The 26,816-nt window shown below is 39.3% G+C and overlaps 1 protein-coding gene across 1 annotated transcript in view; it reads left to right on the forward strand.

Moving 5' to 3' along the window:
* Positions 1-25,170, forward strand: part of CDC123 (cell division cycle 123) — a 32,958-nt gene extending 7,788 nt beyond the window's left edge. The window contains exons 6-13 of the mRNA XM_010407781.4: positions 261-367; positions 6,544-6,592; positions 8,210-8,285; positions 11,260-11,382; positions 14,651-14,679; positions 20,013-20,141; positions 21,894-22,031; positions 22,856-25,170. Coding sequence (XP_010406083.2) covers positions 261-367; positions 6,544-6,592; positions 8,210-8,285; positions 11,260-11,382; positions 14,651-14,679; positions 20,013-20,141; positions 21,894-22,031; positions 22,856-22,882 — 678 coding nt within the window. The 3' untranslated portion in view covers positions 22,883-25,170. The remainder of the gene's footprint in view (positions 1-260; positions 368-6,543; positions 6,593-8,209; positions 8,286-11,259; positions 11,383-14,650; positions 14,680-20,012; positions 20,142-21,893; positions 22,032-22,855) is intronic.
* The last annotated feature ends 1,646 nt before the right edge of the window (positions 25,171-26,816 follow it).

Here is a 26,816-nt window from a genome sequence, read left to right on the forward strand (position 1 = left end):
CTGTGTTCAATCAAGCATTCCAAGAAAGTTCCTGGAAGCAGTAACTTAGTTTTGCAAATGGATTTGCCCTGCTTTCATCAGAGTATTCATAAGAAAAACAGTAACTATTGTGTTTCTTTTAACCATTAATGAAGTTTTCCTCGAAATAAAAAAAATAATTCTGTGTGTATTTCAAATGTTGCATAATATTTAGATAGACCTGCAGCCTGCATTCCTTCCTGCTAGTAAAGGTACATTTGTGGATAATCTTGTTTCTTTAGGATGCCTACTGGATAGCAATGAACAGCTCTCTGAAATGTAAAGCTCTCAGTGACATCTTCCTCCTCTTCAAGAGTTCAGACTTCATAACTCGTGACCTCACTCAGCCGTAAGTAGATTTCCAGCAGACAATCTTAGTTATACACAGCCAGAAAAAACCAGAAGCAAACCAGAAAGGTATTAAGGTAGCACATGCAACCAATGTGCTATGGCACTATGGATGAAGACCATTTTTTCTAGTAGCTTTCCAGAGCAAGTTTTGTTGTATTCTTGGGATTTTTTGCCTTCCCAGCCCTCTTGGTGTTTACTTGTTGCTACTGTCCTTATTGGTGCCACTTCTTATGGTAATACAGTGTGACTTTACCATGTCCTTTCCGTATTTTAAAGTTGTTGAGGTTTCTGTGGCTGCCTGGAACATGTCTAAGATTTCTGGTAACGTATTTCGAGGGCTCATTCTGAACCTAAGTTCTTGTAGCTCTTGGAACAAATGCATTCCAAGTGACTAAGGATAGCAATTACAGATAAAATTAAAAATGTTATGTGCTTGGGGTTTATTTTTATCTGCTCACATGAAGGGAGTACTTAATTGTATAGGAGCAGTTTCCTCCTGTAGTACCTGCATCTCATTGATTTATGTCACTCATTTCTAAAATACAGCCTTTTTCTGAAAGAAAATGAAATTATTGGAGTTGATACTTCTGTTACTATGGTTACTTTTTTTTGTTCCCCAGACAAGTAGAATATCAAAGAAAAGGGGCAATCCATGGCTTGGTATCTGAGAGATTGTTTTCCAGTAATTATTCAATGCTTATTTACATTACTGAATTATTTAGGAGACTCAGTCAAATGCAGAGCTGTTGTTCTAGGTGCCTTATAGTGGGTTAACAGGTATAAGTTTCATGTCAAGTGGCTTATGGCTTGATAAAAATTTTCTTTTTAAGGTGTGAAACCAGTTGCATTAGTGCTGTGCAACTGCTTCTTTTTTATTCCTGCAACTCTAATGACTCTCTTCCCCCAGTTTTTTGGAACACGGGAAAAAAAAGGGGGCTGTTGACAGCAAGGATGTCAGTCCAGTTCTGATGTTGGGTTTTCCATCATGCCTGACCTGCAATGTCATGAGGTGCTGGGGAAGAGACTGAGGAGGAAGGGAGAAGATACTGGAGTGATAAAACACTTTGAAAAATATGTTTGGCTTGGGAAGCAATTGAGCATTGATAATTTGTGATTCTAGTATAGAGAATGAAAGGGATGGGGGAGATGAGAAATCTGTAGTTTACATTTCAGAGGTGAGTGAATTCTCAGAAGTCTTTGGTGCCTTAGCAAGGAGCTGCTTCTCATGGTTTCCCCTAATGCGAGGTGGGGTGTCTGTAGGATGGCTTGCTTGGAGGGTCGAGCAGTAAAATTTAATGTCTCCTTCGTTGCAATGACTTTGAGGAGTGATTCTTGTAGGTCTGAAAAGAACTGCACACTTTGCATCATCCCTTTGTGAATATTAAATAATACGGGGTTTGTATTTACTGTCCTCATGTATAAAGAGGTCCAGCAAAAAGTACCCAGAGCTCCTTGCAGAAATCCTGTTTGGTTAACTGTTTTCTAGTGAATCTGGGAGACAAGCAAGTGTTCAGCAAGCGCCACTTGATGTGGCAACTCGTATGGTAGAATGAATTGGTTCAACCACCTTCACTGATACTGAAATCAGTGCGTTTTCTGTCAGGTTTAATCTTGGATCAGTTACAGTCAGTGCCTCAGCTCTTCACTTCGCCCCCTGCAGTCAGCACTGGCTTGGTGGGAGGGGCAGTGAAGACATTCTAGTTGCTGTGGTTTGAGGTTTCACAGCATGGCTGTTGCCTTGAACCATCAGTGATTTCAGCTTAAGTTCACACAAGAACAGTAGTGGCTGAGCAGGCACACTCCCTTCTCTTGATCCTGCTGTGGGAGAATAACATCTTGCAAAAGGTAAAACCTCCAACTCCACTGCTTCAGTCCGTTTAGGTTCCTTTCCCAATGTGATAAAACCACCAGATAGCACAGCTCAGCTAAGGTGGTAAATAAGTAAAGCTTTTGACATGACTGTGGGAAATCACCTTGGTCTCTCTGTATCTTGTAATTTATGAATATGTCATACTTGATTTAAGCATATATCATTGTCCAGTCTCTGCTTGGTATTTCTAAATTAAAAAGTTGTTTGTACAAAATGTCTCCAAGCAGGGCAATGATTATTGCTAAATCGGAACAGTGGTCGTCATTAATTATACTATTGATTAGCTGCCAGTTCACTAGTCCTTAGCAAGCAGAGATTAAAAATGTAGCTGGCATAAGAACCTGAAGTGCTGAACAAATGAAAATTACATACAAAATGCATCCAAATCCCTTGGAAGGACTACTTGGATGGAGGATAAATGCACTATATTTCTACTTCATCAATAATACTCAGTATGGTCTAAAAGTTTCTTGCCCTGCATAAGTAACAGCTCAAATGCTGAATATCCTTTTTTTGTTGTTGTTGGCTTGTTTCCTGTTCAATTGTATGAACTTAAATATCCACTTAATGGGTCGTAATATGGTGAACATGCTGCAATGGCAATTTGTAGGTCTGTGTTTTAATCTAGAAATTGAAGCCAGTGATGCAGGACTTAAGGCAAACAACTTTCTTTGCCTTTTTCTTCCTCTCCCATTTCCTATCTGCCTCTAAACATTGTTCAGGTCAGGGAATGCCCTTGTTGTAATTCTCAACTGTCTCAAGTTTCAGGAAAACTTCAACCATCTAATGCTTCAATACAAACTATTAAAAAATATGGACTCAGTGCAGATTTACTGAGCATGATTAAATTGCTTTGACTGTTTTAAAAGTTTGGATTCTGTCATGACGTTGGCACCTTGGTTGAAAAGTTCAGACAAATGAATTAACTTCCCTGCTTGTTAATTTTATATAAATTAACAAGGACTTCAGAGTGATGTACTCATTAATGCAGTTGATGTTGTTTCTGCTTCAAAGTCAGCATTGTATTTTTACTTAGCTGAGTTCACAAAAAATCTTGTGGGTGGTGTGATCTTAACTTTTCAGGCATTAATGTAGGCTTTCAGAAACTTACTGTTGTGTGTATGTGATTAAAAAAATCCCTTTCTGACTGGGATTTCTGTTAAGTGATTACAACTCCTCTTTTGAACAAAAAGCTCTGTATAACCCTGGTGGATACATTGGTATAGAACACAGTTTTCTGCCTTATTGTTAGAATGGGTGGACTATATTTTGTTAAAACATGATTGACTGCCCACCTTGAGACTGGTAGAAATATTAGCAGTACTTCTAATGATGTGATAATGCCCCTGCATTCTGACAACATTTCTGATGCCAAACTTAATGCTTTTAATATTGAATTCCAAATTGTAGGGAAATTTCAAAGTTTTTCTGCGATGTGGAGGAATAACAGCCTGTGTTCTCCTAACAGAACATAGGAGGCAGTGTTGGATCATGAAGAATGTGCCTTGGCACTCCAGTATCTTTTTGCAGGAACAGGAGCTGTTGGTTCAGGCTTTAATATAAGCTGTTTCAAGGTAGGCAGTTCCACATGAGAGGATGTGGAAAACGAGGCCTTTGATGATGATTTTTTTTCCCTCTGGGTTTTACTCTCGCCCCATTTTTCCTAGCAATTTACAGTGTAGTACAAGATTCTGAGTGGTGCATGAACTTCCTATTTCTTTTAGTCCTCAAAGTTCCAGCAAGGTTCAATATTCAAGGAATAAAGATACAGTTCAAAGGCTGTTAAAAGCTTCTCCTTATATTTTTTTAAATACGGTTTTAAAATAAACTGAGATAATAGCAGGGAAGTATCAGGTACAGAATAAATTTTATAATTCTCATCATATTCATAATAGTTCCTAATTATCTCAGTGATTTGCAGATGAGTTCATGGCTTTCTTAGCAGGGTAGGTACTGGAGAAAATTGCAAACCTTCTTAAATTGCTTTTTTCAGTGTTGAAAACTGACCTGCATAATGGCTTTGTGTAGCATGTCAAGTGGTCAAGTATTTGCATTTGGAGTTTGACACAGAGCTGCCACATATAAAGAGATCTTGATCCTTCTGGTCTTGATGTCTGTGTATAACTCTGTAAAAAAGCTGTTGACCACAACACAGCAAAACAGTTTCCCTTCACCTGTGGCATTCAAAATTACAGTTTTCAGAGGCTTCAGAAAATACAGCCCAGGCATGTCTCAATTTGAGCTTCCTGAAATCTTTCTGATTGTTCTTTCAAGTATGTCCAAACCTGAATAGGATGTGGGTTGAAGACACCCCACTTAGGGTTGTGCCTCTGGTGATCAAAAAGCCATCTGTAATACATGAGTTCACATGGGCCTCAACAGTAAATGCTACAATAAGCTGGTAAAAAGTATAAAATTGCAGCCTCAAGTTGCCCAAAATTTACCCCTAAATAGAGGTGATCTTTTGTCGATGAAAACTCATAATATTTAGAAGGAAAATTACATTACAGACACATGAGTTTGTTTTGTCTTCCACTGTGTTCTCCCACTTTGTCCTCATTTGTACTCAGTCCTCTGGCATTAAGGCTCAAGAAAAATACCCCTACTGTGACTTGCAGTATTTTTGCCTGTATTTGTCATTTTGCCTGTTTGCTTGATTTTGCAGCAACACCTGCACAGTCTGTGGGGCTTGGGATGGCACCTGATTTCATTTTCTGACTTACAAGGGAAGTGGAACCATCCTTCCCCACATAGCTCTTTGCCAAAATATTTGAGGGTCAGGTTAGGGAATAATTTTGATTATAAGGCTGGGGTTTTTTAACTGCTGGAAAACTGTGTGTGTTATTGGAATGAAGCAGATTGCAGGTACCTCGATCTCAGATATGGAATCTGTGAGGGGTAATACAGGTCCTCATGTGCAGGGACTGTAAAACTCCATGTGCTGCCTTTATAGATACAGTTTGTTATTGGCTTTATGTGTGTGTGGGATATTTTCTTCAGCATGATAGGCGTATACTCTAGTAAGGGAGGAATTTTGAGTCTAGGAAAACTGTGAGCTCTCATGGGTTTGTTTCTGTTGCCTTGACAGATCTTAAATTGCGGGGAATCCAAACTGTAGTTGAAGGATGTTATCTGTTTACACAGGCTTACAGATATAAATATGATGTGTTTGATCACTGTGCTTTTGGAAAGCCTGCCTGTATTGCCCTACTTTTCTGTGCGTTGTGGATATTAAAGTCTAAACTAAAATGTGTGAAATTTATTTCTGCTGGCAGCATACAGAATGAACTCTTACGATAGCTCTTCACTTCAAACCGAAGGCTGGGCAGCCATGTCTTACAAATGCAATGTTTATGTGAGACTTTTGGGTTGCTGAATGAAGTTCACTGCCAAAAGGAGATCCTATAAATATTGCATTTAGGACTATTGCTCAGCAGTAACCCTTAACACAGTCCCGTGCTTCCGAGTAGTTTGTTTCCACTAAGGTTAGGGAGTAGAATTCAAAGGAAAACACATGTTCTTTTGTGAATTCCTTCTGAAAGTTACAGAATCTATTGCGAGGTTTACTGTAAAATGACCAAAAGGTATGTGGAAGTTGACTTCACTTATAACTGCCTCCATTCTTGCTAGTTCCTGAAAGGAGACCCACAGTGTCAGCTACTCACAAGGGACAAAACCTTGACATCTGCGTGCAGTTATGGAAATAGTTTTGTTTATTCCCACTCTCAAGAGATTTGTAAGAGTATTTCTTAAGGCTCTTAATTTAGAAAGATACCGTGCTATGGAATCAGAAATGCTGAGCAGCATTGCTGTTTTGCATCCTTTATTCATAGAAATGAACTGCTGTAAGGCATGATAATGAGTCTCTGTTCTGTGGTTTGGGAAGTTAAACATTAAAAGTACTTGGGAAAAAAACATGCTGCAGTGAAACTGGATTAGATTGTTCAAGTTTGTTGGGTTTTTTGAGAATTTAGTTAAGCCAACATAACAATACAAGGGGAAAGGAGCAGCACTGTTGATTCAAACAGAAATAAATCAACAGTGAGTAAATACATTTTGGACACATCCCTGTCCAGATTTAAGTGCTTCCAAATTGCGCTAGAAGAAAAGAGGTGATTTTTTTTTTTCCCCCGATAATTGTTAAAAGGAGGGTTGTTGTTGATGTATTGCCTTTACTTGTTTTGTACATACTGGAAATAATTTAACAGTAGTTTTCATGTTTCACCATTTGGGGGTATTTTTCTCACTATGGCTAAAATCTTACATGTAAAGCAGATTTTGAAGCCTGTGCCTTACTTTTCTAGATTTATTCACTGTACTGATGATTCCCCTGATCCTTCCTTGAACTATGAGGTAGGACTTCTTTCATGATTTCTAAGTAATTTAAAAGAACTGTTCACAGTCTGGGTGACATTTGTGCTTGGGTTTGTGTCCATAAAATGTGTTATGTTTGTTTTATTCATGTTGCTTTGGATATGAGGGGAAGTCTGGTTCGGCACTGCAGGTCATAAGAAGTTCATGTAATTGCAGATCAGGTGAGCTAAAGTGCAGACTTGAGAAGCTTCCTTGCAATGTACTCTCATGTCTGTCAGGTTTTGACAGGAAGGACAAGTTCAGTAGCTCAAAGTCATATATTCTTGATGGTGAGCTGCTTGTGAACATCACACTGAGGTTACCAAGGTTGAGGCTTGCTGCAGTGCCTGAGGACATCCTGAACTGAAGTGGTCTGTCACATCTTATTTTTCCTATGTTTGTTACCAGATCAAAATGTTCAGCTAGAGATGCTATAAACTGTTAATATGGAGCTGCTTTTCTTATGGTAACATCTAGTCATCTCTCTAATAATAGTTTTTATGTAAATATAACATTTGTCATCATGCTGTGGGCTTAAAGGGCTTTTGAAAAGTGAATGAACCTTGTTTTATTTTAAAGCACTATCAAGTATGCTTTAAAGATACAAAACATCTAAAAGTTGGAAAAAAGAGTTTCATGTTTACACTGTAGTTAGGAATGTCATCTCTGGTTACTGAAGCTTTCTGCTGCAGTTTAAAGGTGTTGGGAGTTTCCAGCACCCAGTAGCAGTAGCTGGGCCTTGAAAACCATGGATCCTTCTGAATATTTCAGCTTAGGAAATGCAGAAACTTGAGAAAGTGCCAGAGAGATGCTTTAATTCCCAGGCAGTCTGTCCTATTGACTATAATAGTTTGCTTTCTATTTCTATCCCGTGTCCTTATTTTAACTGGTTTGCGCCTTCAAAGGCGTCACAGGATTCTGCTTGGGTGTGTACCAGAATAGATGTTGATTTGGATAAATTTAATTCTGCTCATCAGCTCCTTTGACTAGGGAGCAACTTTCTGCCAATTCCATGACAGATTTGTTGTGTTGTACATCAGAGTTTTTATTTTCCATGCTTTATCATTAATGTAACTTGGAAGTTGTTTCATAAATGATTTCACAGTTATAAATACTGTACAAAGTGGAAGAGCATAAGATAATTAAGGTGGGAAGGAGCCTTGGGAGGTGTCTAGTCCATCCTCATGCTCAAAGCTGGGTAAGGAATGAGATCATACTGTCTTGCATGGCATTTTATAAAATCTGGTGTGAAAACCTCAATGGGTGGAGGCTGCACAACCTCTGTAAGGGAGCTCTTCCAATGCTTGACAGTCCTCATGGTTTCTTACGTCCAATCTGAACCTTTCTGCTTTAGGCTAGTTTAGACTATATGGTCTTTAGAGATGCCATCCAACTGAAAGCATCTTGTGATTCTCTGAAATTAATATTAAATCTAATTGCTTTGAAATATTTGCAAAGATGATTATGTGAACTGCAGTTTAAGATTGTTTTGTTTTCTAGTATCAATGGTCATTTTATCATTACAGCAAAACTGTAGCTCTAAAAGGCAGACCTGTTGACAAAAGGACGCTGTTACTTTTCTGAAACAATACTTTGTCATTTGTTTTTCCTCCACAGCTTGTTCTTCGCAAATGGTGTGAACTAATCCCTGGTGCAGAATTCAGATGCTTTGTTAAGGAAAACAAGCTTTTAGGTAAGGAATTTCTTAAAAACAAAATTATTGGATGAAGTTTTGAGGAGTTTCTCTGCTTTCTTGAATGAGAGCTAAATCTGAAGAGAGTTCTTTCTTTTCACACCTCATTTCTGAAATTAATGGTTTATTCTTTCTGTAATTTAAAATGTGGTTTGCCACATCTCACTTTCCACTGTATTTGAAAGCCTGATAACACAGCATGCTCACCATTACAGTGGGAATATTCTTAATTTCATTGTTAATTCAGAAACTTCACCCAAAGGCAGTTTTGTGAGTGATTCAGGAGCAAATTACATCATCTCCAACTTGCAGAATGAATACAGAGGCAGTTGTGTGTTGTGCTGCAAATACATGACCCCACGTGGATATTATATGCAGAAAGCTGGGGAGGTCAGAACATCTCCACAGGTCTGGGAAGTGTCTTGAGTTTATGTTAAATTCACTGTAGCTTAGTTAGAACCTGTTGTTCTGTTACTCAGGTACAGAATCCTAAATGTAAAACATTTCAAGTGGCACTGAAGAGCCAGGGTATCCATCCACAGCATGCACAGAGCTGGTGGGTGCATTGGGAGACCTCTGGCAGCTGGAGAACAGGCAGATTGTGCTAGAGCATGTGTTGTAGGCAGCTGAGTAGGGTAAATTTAGGGTAATTTATGGTAAATTTAGCTCAGTTTTACTCCTCTGGTTGTGTTGACTATTCCCTGCTGACTATAGCAAGTAATGAGATACCTAGTATACATAAAGGTGCTTGAATTGAGGGGTTTAATTTCAGGCTAAGTACTACTCTGGAGTTTGGTTTTGGTGTGGTCTACCATACAATCTTTAGAGATGAACAGAAACTCAAATAGCACACAGGATTAGTGCACATTTGTTCTTAACAAGGTTGAATCATTCTGCCTGAACTCTTCTAACAAGGAAATATTTTAGCAGTGGTGGAGCAAATCCAGACTTTACAGGAAGGAAGGTGGGGTTTTTTTTGCTTTAGGATAAAACCAGGTTTGCTCACTTTGCCTCTCTCATGCCTACAAATTCACAAGCACCAAGCTCCATATCTACAAGTGGTCTCTTCAGGGTTCCTTGTGATGATATGGAAGGCCAGGGATATTGGCGATGTAGTTCTCATTGTTTCTCCTGTCTTCTCGGCATGGTGATTGTGGGCTTGTTTTGGCTGTGCATTTTTGTACCTGTTGGGAGCTGTCAGCAATTTGTTGCTGCATCCAGTCTGTGAACCTTTGGGAACACACTCCCTGTTCCTTGTTTCCTGATCTGGGTTTCCTATGGAGCTGCACATAGATGTTTTGAGCTGTGCTAATCCAGGTGCTGTCAACACACACCGTTCTCCTAAGCCCTTTTATTTGTCTGTTCCTTCTGGTGCTCCTGTGCTCATCTTCCTATTTTCTCTCCATTTATGCCAGTTGCAAGTGTATTACAGCTCTCTGTAACAGGATTTATCTTCCTAGCAGCAGAGGTGTCCCATTAAGTCAGTATTGCTTAATGGCTCCTGACAGAGCTTTTTGATGGGAAAAGACCTGAATCCTATCCTGTTCTGTGATGGAACACCACACCTGCCAGAGATACACATTGCTGTAATAACCTCTAAAACATTTGAATGTAGATTTATCATAGAACATATTTTTATATATATACTAATATTTACTTTCAAATACCTCAAAGCATTTGTACACTGGATAATTAAGCACTGTGCATTTCATGACTAGGTTTTGAAACCTAGTAGATCTGCCAATAATTTTTTTTTAGCTAGCACTCCAGCTGCATTTCTGAATGTAGTTCCAAGATTTTTCACAATGTGTTCCCAGTTCCCATGCTCTCAAAATTAATAAGCCTGTCAGTCAAACTAAAGAGTGATACTTGCAGTGTAGTGAATGATTTTCCAGTTACACATCTGCATCCCCTGAGATACCATCATCTCTTGGGTTGTTTTTTAGGCTCAAGTTAAGCTTTGCAGTTGTATTAAAAATTCAAAGTTCCACTGACATCATAAAGTTTTTATATGAACTTTTTTAAAAAGAGCACATCTTTGGAGGTAGTCAGCATTGTCTTACAGTAAAACTCTGTGTTTTGTATATGGTTAAAACAGCAAACTAACGTCACTGATACATCTTCCTTGGGGAATTCTCTTTTTGTATGTAAATAGCCTGAATTACTCATTCTGCAGTAATGGGGCAGGTCTTGGATTTGACATTTGTCAAGCAGGGTATTGCAATGTTTTATGTTGACACATCCTGTGTGAGAACTCTTGTCACTCAAGATGCATGCAAGTGTATAATCCTGTTGATGTCATTTTAAACCATTGTCTTGTAGACAAATGTGTGAAATTAAGAACTTGTAGGAGGATGGTTTGTCTAGTGCCGCACAGGCAAGAAAGCCCTTGAGGGAGCAAATGGGAGCACTAAGGTACTGGCCTGCATGCCATCTCACTGATTTTGGGGTTTAAGGTTTCACCTGTAGTGCCTTATCAAACAGGGATGTGTTATTCTGCACTCAAAAAATAAGTTAAATGAGCATCTGTGGTATCCAAGGATCCATCATCATTGCTAATGTGCAAGCTTAGCTTCCACCCCTGGCATTTCATGGTTCCAAATCGCGGTCCCTGCGTGTGATGTGCAGAACAAGGTTTTTGACCACAGTAACCGAAGGGAATAAAACTGAAAGGAAAAGACAGGAGCTGGAAACTTAAACACAGGCAAAGGTTCCTCCTGAAATTCACTTTAAAATAGTGAAAGCATGTACATAGAAAGTGATCTTCACAAACTGTAGAACAGAGCTGTTCAAGGAAGAGATTCCTAATGGAAGTACTTCAGGCATAGCAGAATAAAGCCAAACAGTAAGTTACTGATAATGGTAAAAAGTTGGGAAAGCCCAATCTTCTGTGTCTGATAAATGTATTTTTCTGGTTGGGTTTTTTGCATGCCCAGAGCTCTTCATAATTATAATTAACTGAAATTATTAACAGGTATATCCCAGAGGGACTACACCCAGTACTACGATCACATCTCTAAGCAACACGAGGAGATCTGTAGATCCATACAGGAGTTTTTCAAGAAACACATACAGTATAAATTCTTGGATGAAGACTGTAAGTATCTTGATGGTATCTGTGGGTATGCATCTCTTCATAACTGTTGCTTTCACAGGGCTTGGTTCTCTTTAACTTGGGGAGAGTCTGAAAGCTCTCGTGGCTACAGCACGTGGAGCAGCAAAGGTTTGGAATTACATTGGCAACAAAAAAACGCTGAATGAATGGCTGGAGCTCTTCGAGAAAACACAAATGAGTGAAAGATCCCTTCAGAACGCATAATAACTTTTTTTTTTTAAGGCTTTTTCTCCTTATACTTGAAAATATTTTTTATACCAGAAAAGTGAGGTAGGAGATCCTTGACAAAAGGCATTTAGTAAGAAGAATACTTGTTTAAAAAGATGTTGTCAGATGTTTGCTGCTGAATTATTGATGTGTTCCTTGAATAAAGGATTTTTAAGGTTCTTTTCAAGAAGTTTTAATTATTTCTCCTAGAATGTCAATGCACACCAGGTTTGGTGCTGAAACTTTGAATAAAGGCCATATTGATGCATCTAATCAGCCCAAGTAAATTGTCTTGTTCTTTAAATGTGAAGTCCTTTGCAAATTTGATTTGAAATAGTTTTCTAACATGGTTTAATGAGAATTGAATGGTGTTGCATTGTGATGGGTGATCAATAGTGGTGAAAAACATGACGAAGAAATTTAAATCAGGTCTGGTGTGGACCAAACCTCAGCTTAGTAAATCCATAAGCATAAGAATTTTCTGGCAGTTTATTGTCATCTCTAAAGCTTTGAAAAAATCAGCCTGTAGGTGGGTTTTTAACATTATTGTTTTACTGAGCCACCAGAGCAGTCAAGTAGATCTGTCCTCTCTGACTGTCTGAAAAAGGTACCTTCAGGTGCCAGTCTCTGTTATATTAAAATTCTTAACAATTTGATTCTGCAGAGCTTCTTTATTTCAGTCCAGAAGAGTTGTCATGACCTGCTGCTTGGAGAAGACCAGTGGAATCAGTACACTAATTTAATAAGTCCATAGCCTTACATTTTGAAGTAAGATCAGTCATATAGATCTCGCATTCTGATTACTGCCTTTTAATTTTCCTCTGTGTTCCAATGTAATTTTAGCTGGTATGTAATCAACTGATAGATAAGAATTCAGGGCACTATTTTTGGAAATTGATGCCTAGATTTAGGCTCTGAAATGGCTGTCAGGTGAACTGAAAGGTCTGAAATGTCATCTTATATAAAGGATGCCATCTGAGTTGCCTCGAGGAAAAAGGAGGTTTCAGGGCAACCTTCTGGGATGAAGGTTTGTTAACCTTTTATTCTTAGGCACTAAATGCTAGTCCATCTGCAGAGAAATGCCACGCAGAAAATGTTTTCTGGGGTTTTGTGGGTGTTTTTTTTTTTACCACATTTCATTTATTCCCCCATCATCTCCCTTGATCCACTGCCTGGTAGCATATGTGTTGTTAACAATAAAAATCTGGGTTTGCTTGTTTGTTTGCTTTTAAAAGGAAAGGTATTACAGCTTTTTTCCTGACTTCTTGTTTCATTGGGGATTTTGATGCTGTTTGCACTGCTTTTTCCAGTTGGTCTGGTAGCATCTCCAGATGGAAGAGTTGAGTCAGAGCAGCTGAAGCATTGCAGAGTCAGAGCAGTAGGATAACAGATGGGTGAATGCTTTATAAATGCTTCTAAATTATGTTAGAACCTTCTAAATACCTTTGATAAGGGCTCAGTAAGAGCAGGGCTCTGGAGGTGTCGATACTGCAGAGCTGGGCTTTGGCTTTCCCTCTGTTTTGAGCAGTTTCTGGTGAAGTTTCACTACAGTCTCACTGGCACGGGACACTCCTGCTCTGAGGTGATCCCTAAGGAGAGGGAACAGTTGAGGTTTTCTTCTTGTTCAGTGTTTGTGAGTGTCCTGAACCAGTCCTCAGCGTGCAATCGGTCTGAATCCCAAGCTGTGAATCCCAATAAATACCATTAGCCTCAGTGGTTGGCATGGGCTTGCTTTAAGCTCACTATAGAAACCATCAGATGCAAGGGATATCTTTGGGATATAACTAAGGAGAGGATGTGGTACAGGCACTAAATTCAGTTGAACAGCTGGAGAAGAAATCCTGGGTTCCTGTTCTCCCCGTTGCATTGATGACTGGCTTAGCCACTGAGGGCTTGTCTTCCTGGGAAAATGGAGCCCTTAATCCTGGAGTGACTTTTGCATTGATGCAACTGAGCTTGTGCAAAAGCTGTGTGGATTTTTAGGCTGCATGGTAAAAACCAGCTACGTGCCTGGCTTTGGCTTTTGGAGTTGTGGTTTGCCCTTAGCTCAGGCAGCTTCGCATGAAATGTCAGATTAAGCTTTACATACATGGATGTGGTCAGTCAGCATCCCTGTTCCTGACAGGCAGCTTCCTGAGACTCAAGTGTTCTGCAGTCATCCTGAGTTTAGTTTATCCACATGTATTGGGAAATCTCTTAGCTGAAATATTCCCTTATTAGAGAAGGAAGTAACAATACAGCATTTGTCTGAGGCTTTTCTAAATATTTTTTTTCTCCCTTTCTTCCTGCTAAGCTGGTACAGCTTTTGCATGTAGCCATGCCTGAATGCTTCCCTGTTGATTCCCTAGCTCAACAGAAAGACAACTCAAAGGTTTGTTTAACCATACAGAACAGAAGCTGATGGAAAGCTGCATATAGAGTCATGTTTAATTAAGCCAAGGGGAGGAACAACAGTGGAGCCAGGCAAGGCAGCTTTGAGTCAGTCACTGAGTGGTAAGGGGGTTGTTTGGAGGAGTTGCTGGTATTAATTAGGTGTGCTGTGTCTGCTCTGGGTGATATCAAACATGGCCATTTCACTGCACCAACCCCTTTGTTCCTACAACTTGTTTGTCTTGTTAGCTGCTGAAATCCTAATGTCTGTGGAGCAGGAATTTTCTCTTATTAAATGTTTGTGCAATGTCCAATACAGTGGAGTCTTGATCCTTCCCTGAAGTGTCTCTGTTCTGCTGTAAACAAAACAGGAGTAATGTCAAAGATAAGCTCTCTGGGCTAAGAGTTTATCAAATATTCTTCATTGGGGGTAAAATCAACAGAAGAAACCAGCATTAAATGGAAAAACCCAGCAGCTGATTTCCCAGTGCATTAACAGTAGTTCTTGAAATGTTTCAGCTTCCTCTTAGAAATGTACCAAATTCTGGCTTGCAGTTCTTTAGACATACTGACTTTGCAGATTGTGCTGTGTACACAAGTATCTATTCAGATTTAGACATCTTCTGTGAAATTATATATCTTTTACAATTAACTTTTTTTCTCTCCTTTTCAGTTGTTTTTGATGTGTACAGAGACAGCAGGGTAAGTGAACAATATGTAGTATATAATTGTTTCTTCTGTGAAAACATGAAATGCCACAAAGATCAAGCAAGTAATAGCTTCCTCTTCCTAGAAGTGGTCCTGGAAAAAAAAAAGCAACCAACCAAATAAAAAAATCCCGCCAAAGCAAAAACCCAACCAAGCAAAAAAACACCGAGCAAAACCCTAAAACCAACTTGATGTTATTCTGTTCCACAGGCCTTTTTCTATGTTAAACACTGTTGACAGTAGGAAAATAATAGGATTAGGGTTGTAAATATATCTGTGCCAGTGACGTAATTATTTAGTTAATATCTTCCAGAGAAGTTGTCCCTCCTAAAGCACAGAACTTTGGCTTCAGCTGCAATTTTCTCAGTTCTGTGAATGTACAAAAGGCAACTTAGTTTTTGTTATGACAAAAAACTTTTGTTATGGAGAGTCCCTGCTGCAGTAATTTAGAGTAGAATAGACTATTTCAGTTGGAAGGAACCTACAATGGTCATCAAGTCCTACTGCTTGACCAATTCAAGGCTGACCAAAACTTAAAGCGTGTCGTTCTCAGTCACATGGTGGGATTCTTGGGGCTGTCCTGTTCTGGGTCAGGAGTTGGACTCAGTGGCCTTGTGGGTCCCTTCCAACTCAGGATATTTCATGACTCTTTGATTAAGGGCATTGTACAAATGTCTCTTAAACACAAACAGGTTTGGGACATTTTCTTTTAAGACAGATATTTCCTTGGGCTTTATTTTTTTTTCCCCTGTGTGTTTTTTCACTACGGCATTTGAACTCATCAAAACTTATCCTTAATATTTCTTCAGATTATCTTTGTGAGATGGGAAAATGGTTTGTTTATGGAAGTCTAGGGTAGGAAGGGATAATGGTCAAAAGAGGATATGAATGTGGTGTGCCCAGTTTGTGGCAGATGGAAGCCAGTTTTTTTCTTTTCAAGCTGCTCCAGCTGTGGTTCTGAGAATTGGACAGATCAGAACCCTCAACATCCAGATAGTGATGGAGCTGGGGAGAAACATCCCACCTCAACTATTTGAAAGACATGAGATGTAGTGCTTAGGGGTGTGGTTTAGTGGTGAACATGGAGGTGCTGGTCTAAGAGTTGGACTTGATGATCTTAGAGAATTTTTCCAACCTAAACAATTCTATGAACTTCAGGTACCAATATCAGAGTTAGTAACCTTGACTTCTAGTGTGAGCGGAGTATTTGGTCAGATGAATTGTGCTTGAAAGGCTCACATGCGTTGTTTTAAAAGCAACCACAACCAAAAATGCATTATGTATCCTTAAATCTCAAAACCTGATTTAGGGAATCATAACCTGATTTTGAGAATCACATTACTGCATGAAAAGTAAGTGTTTAGATTATGGGTTTTTTTCGAAATCCTAAACCAGAAATGCAAAACCAATGTCTACATACTTTTGTTATATATGTTTGAGTCTCACTGTTTGACTTGTTTATAGTTATGGGATTGGAGAAAGTCTTTATTACAGTTGAGTTGGGTGTATTGGGAGTAAGTCCTGATTCTCATTTTCAATGTTGCTGAACTATTTTATAATTGTGTAATAGTAAATCTTGCCATAGTTTACAAAACAGGAATGTGTCTTAGTGGAAAGCAGCAACTGTACTGTTTCTCAGCCCAACTTTTAATGTAGGTACCTAAAATGAGGCTGTGGGCTAGAGCAGCCATGCTGTAATGGAAATTACCTGCCCAGGCTCAGAACGGCAGACGTGAGGATGCTGTCAGGGGAAATGAGGAGCAGCACTTGAACATTGAACCAGATTCTGCCGTTGGGTGCTCTGCCTCATTGCTGAGGCATGAAGACAGATTATTTAAGTAAAAGGTTTCAGCCTGTGGGATCTCAAATGAGCAGTGTTTCTTCATCTGTCAAGATAAAATATATCTGTTTGTAGATTCCTCTCCGTGTCTTCTACCCTCAGGTCTTGTAAACTGCCAGATAGCCCTTTGTGTGTCAGATGCTCCTCCTTTCACACATACTATTGTGGTTTGCAACTGTGTTATTCATCGCTCCCCTGTCGTGTGAGTTACAGGCAGCAAAAGAATATTGTGAGCATGATTAATTTCCAGAGCCCGTGCTCCTCATCAGGCTGGTTGCACAGCAACCTCAGCTACAGAAAGAGAGAAATGTTCACTCTCTGCTTGTTTTAAATCCTTTAAACTCTTAAATATTCAGCTTGGAGAAGCAGGTTGTTTGATAAGGTTGTGAATGACAGCAGCCCCCTTCCCATCCTCACTTTAGTTGCTTTAGAGACTATTTAGAGTTGGCTGCTGCAGGTCCTGCTCGATGAGTTGGAAGTGGGAGTTCACAAAAGCTGTTGCTCTTTGTTGTCTCTCAGGTGTGAACAACAAACCAAGTTCAAGACAAGTCACTGTGGTAAGAGAGCAATGCAGGGAGCGGCTCCAGACCGCGGCTGGCTCACAGCTCTTGTTATCGAGCAGACCAGTGCTTGTGTCTGTGCCTTGTGAGCATTGTCACTGTGCAAGAAGGTGCAGCTGGAGTTAGGGAGATGTAACAGTTCGGTTTGCATTTTATCTGTCTTTAACTTCCTTTAAACAACAGGCTTTGTCATGGGCACTTCCTTTCAGCGCCCTGCTGCTTAATGCCTTAGTAAAACAAAGCTTGAAGCTGACAGGGTGTGGTGAATCTATTGATTCCTTCTTTTAGGATGAGAAAAAAATACCATATAGTACAAGTTGGGGGATTTCTTCCCCTCCACTTAGGTGCAACTTTTTTTTCCTGGCTTGTGCATTTCTGTGCTCCCGTATGACAAAGATTACTAACAGAAGGCAGAAGATAGCAGATAAACAGCCTTACTACTGCTTTTTAGATACACAGTGCAAGTCATCTGAAACTGTATTTAAATCATGACATTGCATGTAAGACTTGAGAGAGCATTTAATCTTAAGAAAAGGCAGTTCGGTTACTGACCCAGGGTTGCATACACTCCTTTTAATAAGCCCTGGAAAAAGATGCTTAATTTGTTTTGCCACTTCTCATCAGTTTCAGCTACCAAAGCTCAGTGCAGATTTAAGACTATCTCAAGGAAACAGCTGTTGCTGTAGATGGTGCACTGCTGTCTGCAGGGGTGAAGAAACACTGCTGGGTGCTCACAAAAAATGTGTGGCTTTCAGTACTCTCAAAATCAATTTTCAGTTTTTTCCAGGGTACATTCTCTAGAGAAATGATCTCAATGTTCCTGTGAAAAAGCTGAGCTGGATGTATTTGGGGTGAAGAGGAATTTCTGTGAAAACCTTTCGTAGGGAAGTATTAGGTATAAATGTTTCTGATCCCAGGAAAGATTCTCTGAACTGCTGAATGAACTTCGCCAACCATTGCTGCTGTCTGTGATTAAATTGGTTCATTAGCTTGTTTTTCTAGAGTGATAGAATGAATCTAAACCCACAGATTCCTCGTTGTGCTGCCTTGGAGCTAACAAGACACCCCCATTAGCAGAAGTAAAAGATTGCTTATAATGAGAACTTGTGACAGCTTTTTGAGGAAGACCAGTGATGGGAAATGACAGCGCAGCTTGCCCCAGTGGTGCTTTGCACTGATGGTGCCAATATTAGTGCGGAGGTGTTGCAACTCAACCATGCAGATCTGGGCTTGTTCACCCTTCCAAAACAAGTAAGAAACCACTCAGGTCTGTGTCCCCCAGTTTGCAGGTTTTTTTGAAGCTGTCTGGTTTCAGCACTGTTGTTTCTGTGCTTTGGCATCTTAAAATGTGCTCTGTGAGAGCCGTACCCCGTGGACGTGCCCTGAGACAGACACCTGTGAAAGCCTGTGTGCAACCACACACTCCCTGCTGGGCTGCTGGCCCAGCTCCAGATTGCAAATCATAACCACTGGTTTCATCTCTGCTGGGACTCCCCACACCTGCACGAGGAGCTCGCTGTGGATGGTAACAGAGCCACCAGAGCATTTGTGCTGTCTCACAGGTTTCCATCATTTCCAGTCCCACGGTGTGTTAATGCCTGTGGGATAGCTCAGGTGGTGTGGGTGGGAGAGGCACTCTCCATGTTTGTTACTTTCTGCCGACGCTTCAAAAGCATCTTTGTGAGTTAGAAACCAGATGGCTGCAGTGTAAATAATTGAATGTATTTGCTGTTTGTATCAAGATAGGCAAGATCTTTTCAAGCAAGAATATCCTTCAGAGATGAAGGAAAGGTGGAGAAAGCAAAACGAGTGTTTAGTAGCTACACAGTCTTCAGGTTTGTTTTCCAGTTCCAGTTGATCTTTATTATAAACACAATAAAACTCTTCAGCCCTGCTTATGTTACTGCAGCCTTTTCCTTCCCTGTTTGATAGAACTGATTTCTTCCAAATTTAATACTTATTTTGCAGATTTTTACTAGCAGCTGTAGTCATATTTCCTTATAATTTATTACAATGTTTTGTTTCATTAGAATAGTTGATGCTTTGTTGGCCAAGAGAAGATAGCCCCGTGCTGGGGGTTGTATCTCAAGGTGACTCAACACAAGCTATTTCTTCCTCCCCCGCACACCTCTGTTTCTTCTAGTATGTCTTGTTAGTCTCTGCTTTCATTTTTCAGTTGTAAAGCAGTTGTGCTGTTGTGCACACTACCACAACTGTTAGGAACACAGATGTGTTAAAGATTACTAGTAGTGTGGACTACTAGTAATGGCTATATTAAAAGTGCCTTTAAGTTATTCTTTATTTATCTATATCTGTACATCATCTTAGAGCTTTCGTGAGCTCCACTAACATTTTGCAGACCCTGCTGTCTGTTTTTAGGGTCCCTTCTAAGAACAAGAACAGCAATTTTTCTAGATTGCTGGATGGTACAGCATTGCTGAAGTGGTTTTTCATGGAAAGCAAAATCTCTTTTTGGGTGGTTAGGGGTTTTTTTGCTCGTTTGGTTGTGTTTTGGGTTTGGGAGGTTTTTTTGTGGTTTTTGGTTGGTGCTCTCCCCTATTCTTTGTTCAGCATCTGGGGATCTTGGTGGATCATGGGGATTAGCCAGAACCTTCTGTGGGCTCATCTGAAAGCACCTCACACAGAAATACATTGAGTTTATTTGAGCTCTGTCTGATTTTCTGTTTAAAAAAAGTTAATTAGTACATCACAGCTTGCTGTGATATAGAACTGTATAAGGTAAAGGATGTTAAAATATTTTAAGTGCTTAAAACCAGGTAGTTTCAATTTTGACATCTTTTTATCTAAAGATCAACCTTACTACAATAATTTAAGTGTATATGTATTCTAATTTTTTCTTTTTTTTTTTTTTTTTGTTTTGTTTTAATTCTGTCATTTGCTTTAATTCTTCTGTGGTTCCTTTGCAGGGTAAGATTTGGTTAATAGATTTTAACCCATTTGGTGAAGTAACAGACTCCCTGCTCTTTACATGGGAAGAACTCACCTCTGGGAAAAACTTGAAAGGAGACCAGAGTGAAGGGGAAGCAACAGAACAGGTGAGGGAGGCTGGATAACATCCAACAGGATTCATGGCCTTATTTTTTTCTTTCTTTTGCTGTTATAATCAAATTGTGATGCAAATCCCATTGAAGTAAATGGAGCTCCTTAACTTGTGAAATGTAGACTCTTTGTAAGCAGAATCTACTTTATTAGTTAATCTCAACAATTATCACCTGCTAGTTTTAGAGGCCTGCAAGGGAATTTTTAGTTCAAACAGTACAAGCCCATATTGCAGCTTTGACCCCATTGCAAAGAAGAGGCCCTGAAACTTGCTTTTATACAGTTTTGATGCACTCCTTTCAGTTTTTCTTTAAATCTGTTGCTTTAAATCTGTTGTTTCCTGATATCTGTCATGTAGTTTCCCACATCTCCAGTTTTATGGTTGGGGGGACACAAGCAGAAGCTTAACTTCTGTCTCTTCCTCATCTGGAATACCCTCAGGGAAGCCTTGTCCTCTGGTTGAACTCACTGGATTTGCAGAGCAGGGCTTTTCCATCCCTCTTCCAAGCAGCATTTCCTCTGTAAAAACAAGTAACTTCCTGTTAATACAGAGAGGGAGGGATAGTCTTCATTTTTTGTATTCCAGCTTTTTTTTCTCACTGCATCTTGAGACAGAGTCCTCACATCTTAATGAGTCCTTGGACAGCTTGATAAGAGATAAAGTGATGTGTTAGTGGATCTTGGGAAACACTTGGTTTTTTTCTGAAGAGAGATGGCTGGTCAATGTGGGCTTTTCTTTATTTCCTAGCCGTTGAGCTGCATTGGAGGTCACTGAAATGACAAGCTTCATTGAGCCAATTTTAACATCTGAGAGTTTCTTTAGTCCTGTGGCCCTTTCCATAACACACTGACAGAGAAACACCACTCCAGGCTGTCATTCAGGCCATTGTCTCTGTCTCACCATGGGGCTGTTGTTATGAAAACCCATTCCATGAAACCTCCTCCTAAAAGCTGTGTCTCCTTTGTTGAAACACACTCCCAATTCTTGAGCTGTCTCTGGGACACGTGAATTTTTGTTTTGGGATTTCTTTTTCTCAGTGCCAGATGCTTTACACAGTTTTCTGTAGTGCAACCCTGGATGAAAAGCAGTCACAGAATCTGGTGTGAAGTTACTGATCTCTCTTTAAAATGAAGTTGTTTATTGCTGTAAAACTGGCAATTGCATTGCATGTCAATGTGTTCAACTGAAAATTATATTATTCCCCAAAACCGGTTGCTACAGTTGAGCATTTAGAGATACTTTTGGCCCTTTAATAGAGGTATTTTTTCCTTCAGTAAGTAAATTGGCTGGAAATCTTAAATTATAATTTCAGTAAGGTTATAGTTGCAAATGTGTTTAAACAGGGAAACTGTGAAGACCTGTTTCAGATTCTATCAAAAATATTTTGCTCTATCTAGATACATAGATAGATACTATTGCCCAAAGTTCCTTATAGCTCCATTATTCCAGCACCATCATAAGCACGAGTTTATTAAATACATTAATAACTGATACATTGTCAAAACTTTAAAGTGAGCTAATGAAAGCCATTAGTTGACTGTTGAACATGTTTGACATTTTAAATTGCTCCTAAGTGGGCAGAGGTTTTATAAGAAAGCTACAATTTTTAGAAAGCGCAAGTTTAGTTGAATGAGTGCCAAATAAAGTCATTGGCAACGTGACTCAGTCTCACGGAGGAGTTCCAGAAACATTTCTAGCTTCATCCATGTCCACTGTTCTTGTCTTATCTCTGGTGTCTTTTCCAAAGGATTATCCAGTGTTCCGTTGTACGAACAGCAAAGTCACAGTCCAGCCCAGTCCCTACCTGAGCTACCGACTGCCCAAGGACTTTGTGGACCTTTCCACAGGAGAGGATGTTCACAAATTGATTGACTTTCTTAAGCTGGTAAGAAGTAGCAGAAAGAATCTCTGACTTTCCACCTTTGTCAGATGGAAACTCCAAAGTCCCTGGAACTGTGCTTTTGTAACTAACAAAGAGTACATAGTTACAGAAAAAGCAATGTATGAAGCCATCACACAATGTATTGTTGGGTTAATTGTTTCTGAAGTGATGAAGAGCAAGCTTTCATACTGTTCTCACTTTGGTTAATTAATTTTATTTTTATGGGAAGCAATGAATGTAGTTTGACAAATCTTACTGAAGGACTGAGCTGTTTCCTTTCTTATTGAAATGTAAATATGAATGTAGTATGAATGGAAATGTGCTTTTTGAACGCCTGGAGCGAATGCTTTTAACTTTCAATGTTTTTAACTTTTTTCTTTAAAAGTTAGAAGACAAATATATTAGAGAAAACCATGAAAGAGTTGTTCTTTTTTCAATCCACTTTCTTTGTTCTTTTGATGCACAGTGACAGGAAAACATGACATCTTTGTAAGGTAGGGAAGGGAGGGCAGGTTACCTGCATCTGGATCACTGACTCTTGCCACCACCATTATGTTTTCTGGTCCTTGTATATTCCATGATTTAATGGGCAAGGCAAATTTTATTCTTTACTGGAAATAACATCCTATTGTTTGGGATGAGAGAGAGGGTTGATATTGCTCTCTTCCATTTGCTGGAAACATTATCTCTTACTGTTCCAAAAAATGGCTTAGAAATGCAGTCACTGTCTAATCCATTGTATCTGGAAACACTTGTCATGATTTATTAGTGCTCTTACTTCAGATAACTGTGTCCTAACATTATGAACTCTTCTGTTCTGTTGACAGAAAAGAAATCAGCAAGATGATGACTGAGGTACCCAGAAGCATTACATTGAATTACAAGCAAGAAATGTGGCAAAAGCTGTATTTAGCATAACTATTAAACTCTTGATTTAAAGAAAACCTGCTTTTTATAGTCAATGAAAGAACTGAAGAGCTGTTCATCCTCTGTGTCTGTTGGTTTATACAAAAGTGTAGAAAAGCTTTTTCAGGGAAACACAGAAGGTCAGGGTGAGTTCTCACTGGATTCCAGGTGCAAAGAAGCAACAACCTGAGTGCAGCTGAACAACTGCTTTCCCATCTCATAATGTGAACATTGATGCCACTGAGCTACGCCTTTGGACTCCCCAAAGTCCAAAGTGTAAATACAGCAACATGTAATGCTTGTCCAGTAAAAACATGGTGTATTCTCTGAATTCAGGCACAGTCTTGCTTAAAATGTAGTCACAAAGAAGAAGGAATGTACATTTTTATCTGTAGTAACCTTTAAAAATTGTAAATTGGTTTTGTTTTGGGAGCACTTCTCATCCTTTATGTAAAAAAAAAACCTAAAAAATGGAGAAGGGATTTTTTATTTGTTACAAGGGCTAATATTTCATTTCAGATAACAGCTATAGCTAGAGTAGACTGTTTAAGGTTTGAAAATTTTACATATTGGGAATTTGAAGTTCTGAATGCATTTCAAGTAAAGTAATATTTTCACAGTCGCTAAAGCAACAAAATTCTTTCACCTTAACCAAATTTCATTTCATTTTCATAGTAAAGCTTTCTTGAAACCTGATTTTTTAAACATGATTACATACTAGACATCATCTGTGACTTTAATATATGTAGTTAACAACAACCTATAATTTTATATGCAGACTCAGTCTTGTTTCTTTTGTGTCACATCTCTGAGTTTCTTAAGAAAGCAATTACTCTTTCAGCTCTTAAAATTCTGTATTCATTTGGTACTTCATGTTTTTTGTATAAAGGGAAGCTTGGCTAAATTTGGGGAAACAGAAGCTCTTGTTACCAATTGCTGTTGTTTGGGAGGTGGGGGAGGACAGTTTTAGGTGAATCACAAGCTGACTTTTGGATATAGGTGTTTGCATGGCATCACTAATTTATTAACAGTGTGCAGAGTTCCCATTGAAACAAAAGGACATTTGGAGGTTCATAACCCCTGGAAATTGGTTCCTGTTTCAAGCCAGTTATGTGATGTGTGTGTGTATATAAAGCTGTTTGTGTTTCTTTGCCTTGCTTTTGCTGTCAGATTGGAATGGTGCTTGGTTACAATCTGTTCTTGGATGTTAAATCTGAGCTAAGATGTTAAATTATTACTTACTGTCTTTATTTAGCTTCACTTTTGAATGAAAATTTACTTGAGTTAAAGATTATGCAGATTAAGAATCAAGTTCTACGACACACATTGGTGAAACATCACAGATTAAAGCTCCTGGAGTCAGAACAAGTCTGCCCTGCCTTTGAAGCATTGGAACCTGCTTCTCAATAGCTTTTTGTATTCAAATTAGATGATCATTAACTCAGGGCTGGGCTATATACCTAATCCTGCCATACTGCAGGACTTTGGATGAGTGTTTCTCAAATTTGAGTTTGATGTCTCTAAATCGGGTAGGAACTTCAAGGTGTAAAAAATTAACAACGCTTTCCTCTTTCTTTTAAAGTTTCTAGCCATAACTTAAACTGTTGTGATGATCTAACCACATTTCCTTTACACAGATGATGCTGTGGAACTTCCAACAGATTCATAAATGCTTCTGAACTACAGAGTATTGTCTTTGAAAACACAGTCCTAGTTTAAAGCTGGAAGATAGTTTCCCACCTCTTCCATGTGGGCTTCACAAATTAATTTACCGTCTTCTCAGCTGTCTTTGCTGAATGTTCACCAGGACATATTTGGTGATGGGACCAGTTTGATGGGACCCTGTGTCCCTTTAGATGGGTAGGCTGGAGTTTCTCTTCTGTGAAATGCTGACAGATGCCCAGTCTGAATTCACGGGCTGCTCAGCCAAGCTATCCAACACTGATAGTGAACTGTAGTTTAGAGTTGCAGGAACTGGTCCTGCTTCATGTGGGCTTAGTCATAGTGAAGAACCATAAAAGATAGCAGAGCAAAAATACTGGTCCCATGTTCAGGCCCTGGTGCAGAAAAAATGCCCAATATAACAATAAGATCTGCATGATCAGGTCCCCTAAAATACCATATCCCTACAGTTTAAATACATACTTTAGATGTACTTTGCTTTTTTCCCTAACTTCAGGTAACCAGACAGTGAATTTTGTTTGTCTATAAATTAAAGATTCCTCTTCTAAAAGAATTTTCACTCCATGTGTCCTTTTGATCTAGGATAATTAAGAAACATTCCTTTTGGGGAGCTGAGGGAGCTAATGTTGGTAGATTAAAAATGCTTCAGATCAATTTTACACTGAATAGTATATGACACTCTTTTGTATTTCATCATAAAAGCAGTTTCTGCCTCTAGCCATCATATACAGAAATTTGAAGATACAAAATTCCAACTGTTCAGGTCCCTTGTTCATGGAATTCAATTATATCATCACCAGTTGACGAGTAAGGGCCAACTATATACTACATATTCTTAATTATATGCTTAAAACACAGTGTAAGGATGCTTGCAGTCTCATCTAGATGACAAACAGAAGTTTTAGAGGGAGGTAACATGCAGTCATTTTATACAGATTCTGTGCCTGCCAAACCCTGCAAAAGTCTGGCTGTGTCTGATGGCTCCAGCAGTGAGATTCAGTTCTTGGGCTGCAGCTCTGCCAAGGAAAAGTCCTCATTGTTTCACAGCCAATACTTGTGATGTTTAATCTCCCACATGGATAGTGGGGATCAGGATTCCTGTAACCCCATAAGTAGCAGTTCTTAACATGTCCTGGCTTAGTTCAGGGTTTGGAGTAACACTCTTGTCCTTCTGGGTTTCAGACTGTCCATTCCATTTGTTCTCTGACTTTTCTTTCTCTGGTATTGTCCATGTCTTTCCTCATCCCCCAGTCTCTTATTTGGATAAATGTTAAGATCAGAATTGGCAGTAACAGCAGCATGGATAATACTGATCTGAATTTTAAAACCTCTCCCTATCCACTTTTCCCTTTCTCTTACAAAGACACGTTTTCGAGTGGTGCTCTATAATATCTAAAAAACCCCCTAAACCCTAAAAGTAGGGGAGTAGTATCCAGGCCCAAGTCTCAGTAAAATCAGAAGCACTTGTTGGATTCTGATCACAGCTTGTAAAAATCCACATAACTGCATCTGACACCCTTAGCTAGAGATCTCATGTATCTCATTGTTACGTACTCACCTATTGCTCACATCCAGGATGCAGAAAAAAGGTACCCTGTGAGATGCAGTTCAGGTGCTCATTGGGGCAACAGAGACCATTGCACACTCCTGGTTTCAGGCTTTCAGGTGAGCATTGCCAGGTGAAAGGACCCGAAAACAGAGCAGTGACAGTGTGGAGATGGGTAATAGCATGACACAAACTGTGTAAAAATCCTTCTGTAGCTTTGTGCATGGCTGAGTTCAGCTTTCACAGACTGTCCCAAATTTGAAGTGTCAAATAGCCAGAGAGGAGCACAGGGTGTTTGTTAGGGAGCATAAATAGGCAAATCAGCTTGGCACCTGGTAATTGATTTCAACCTTAGAGGCCAAAAGTTGTGTTTGGACACACGTTACATTTTGGACATTAGTTCAACAAATAATATTGAACTAAAATACATAATTTTGGCCAAGAGAAGATGGACCTAAAGTGTAACACAGAAACGGACCATAATTCTTTTCATTCATGAAGGACACTTGGTAACACTGATGTTTAGAGGCCTAATAAATCTACCTTAGCAAAAGCTTGTCTGGATGTTGAATTAAGTGTCTTCTATCTGACCTGGGTAAAGAGAAAATCTCCAACTTGTGGTCATCCTGAAATTATATAGAGCTAAAATAAGA

The sequence above is a fragment of the Corvus cornix genome, chromosome 1A (genome assembly GCF_000738735.6).
Source record: "Corvus cornix cornix isolate S_Up_H32 chromosome 1A, ASM73873v5, whole genome shotgun sequence".
Classification (NCBI taxonomy): domain Eukaryota; kingdom Metazoa; phylum Chordata; class Aves; order Passeriformes; family Corvidae; genus Corvus; species Corvus cornix.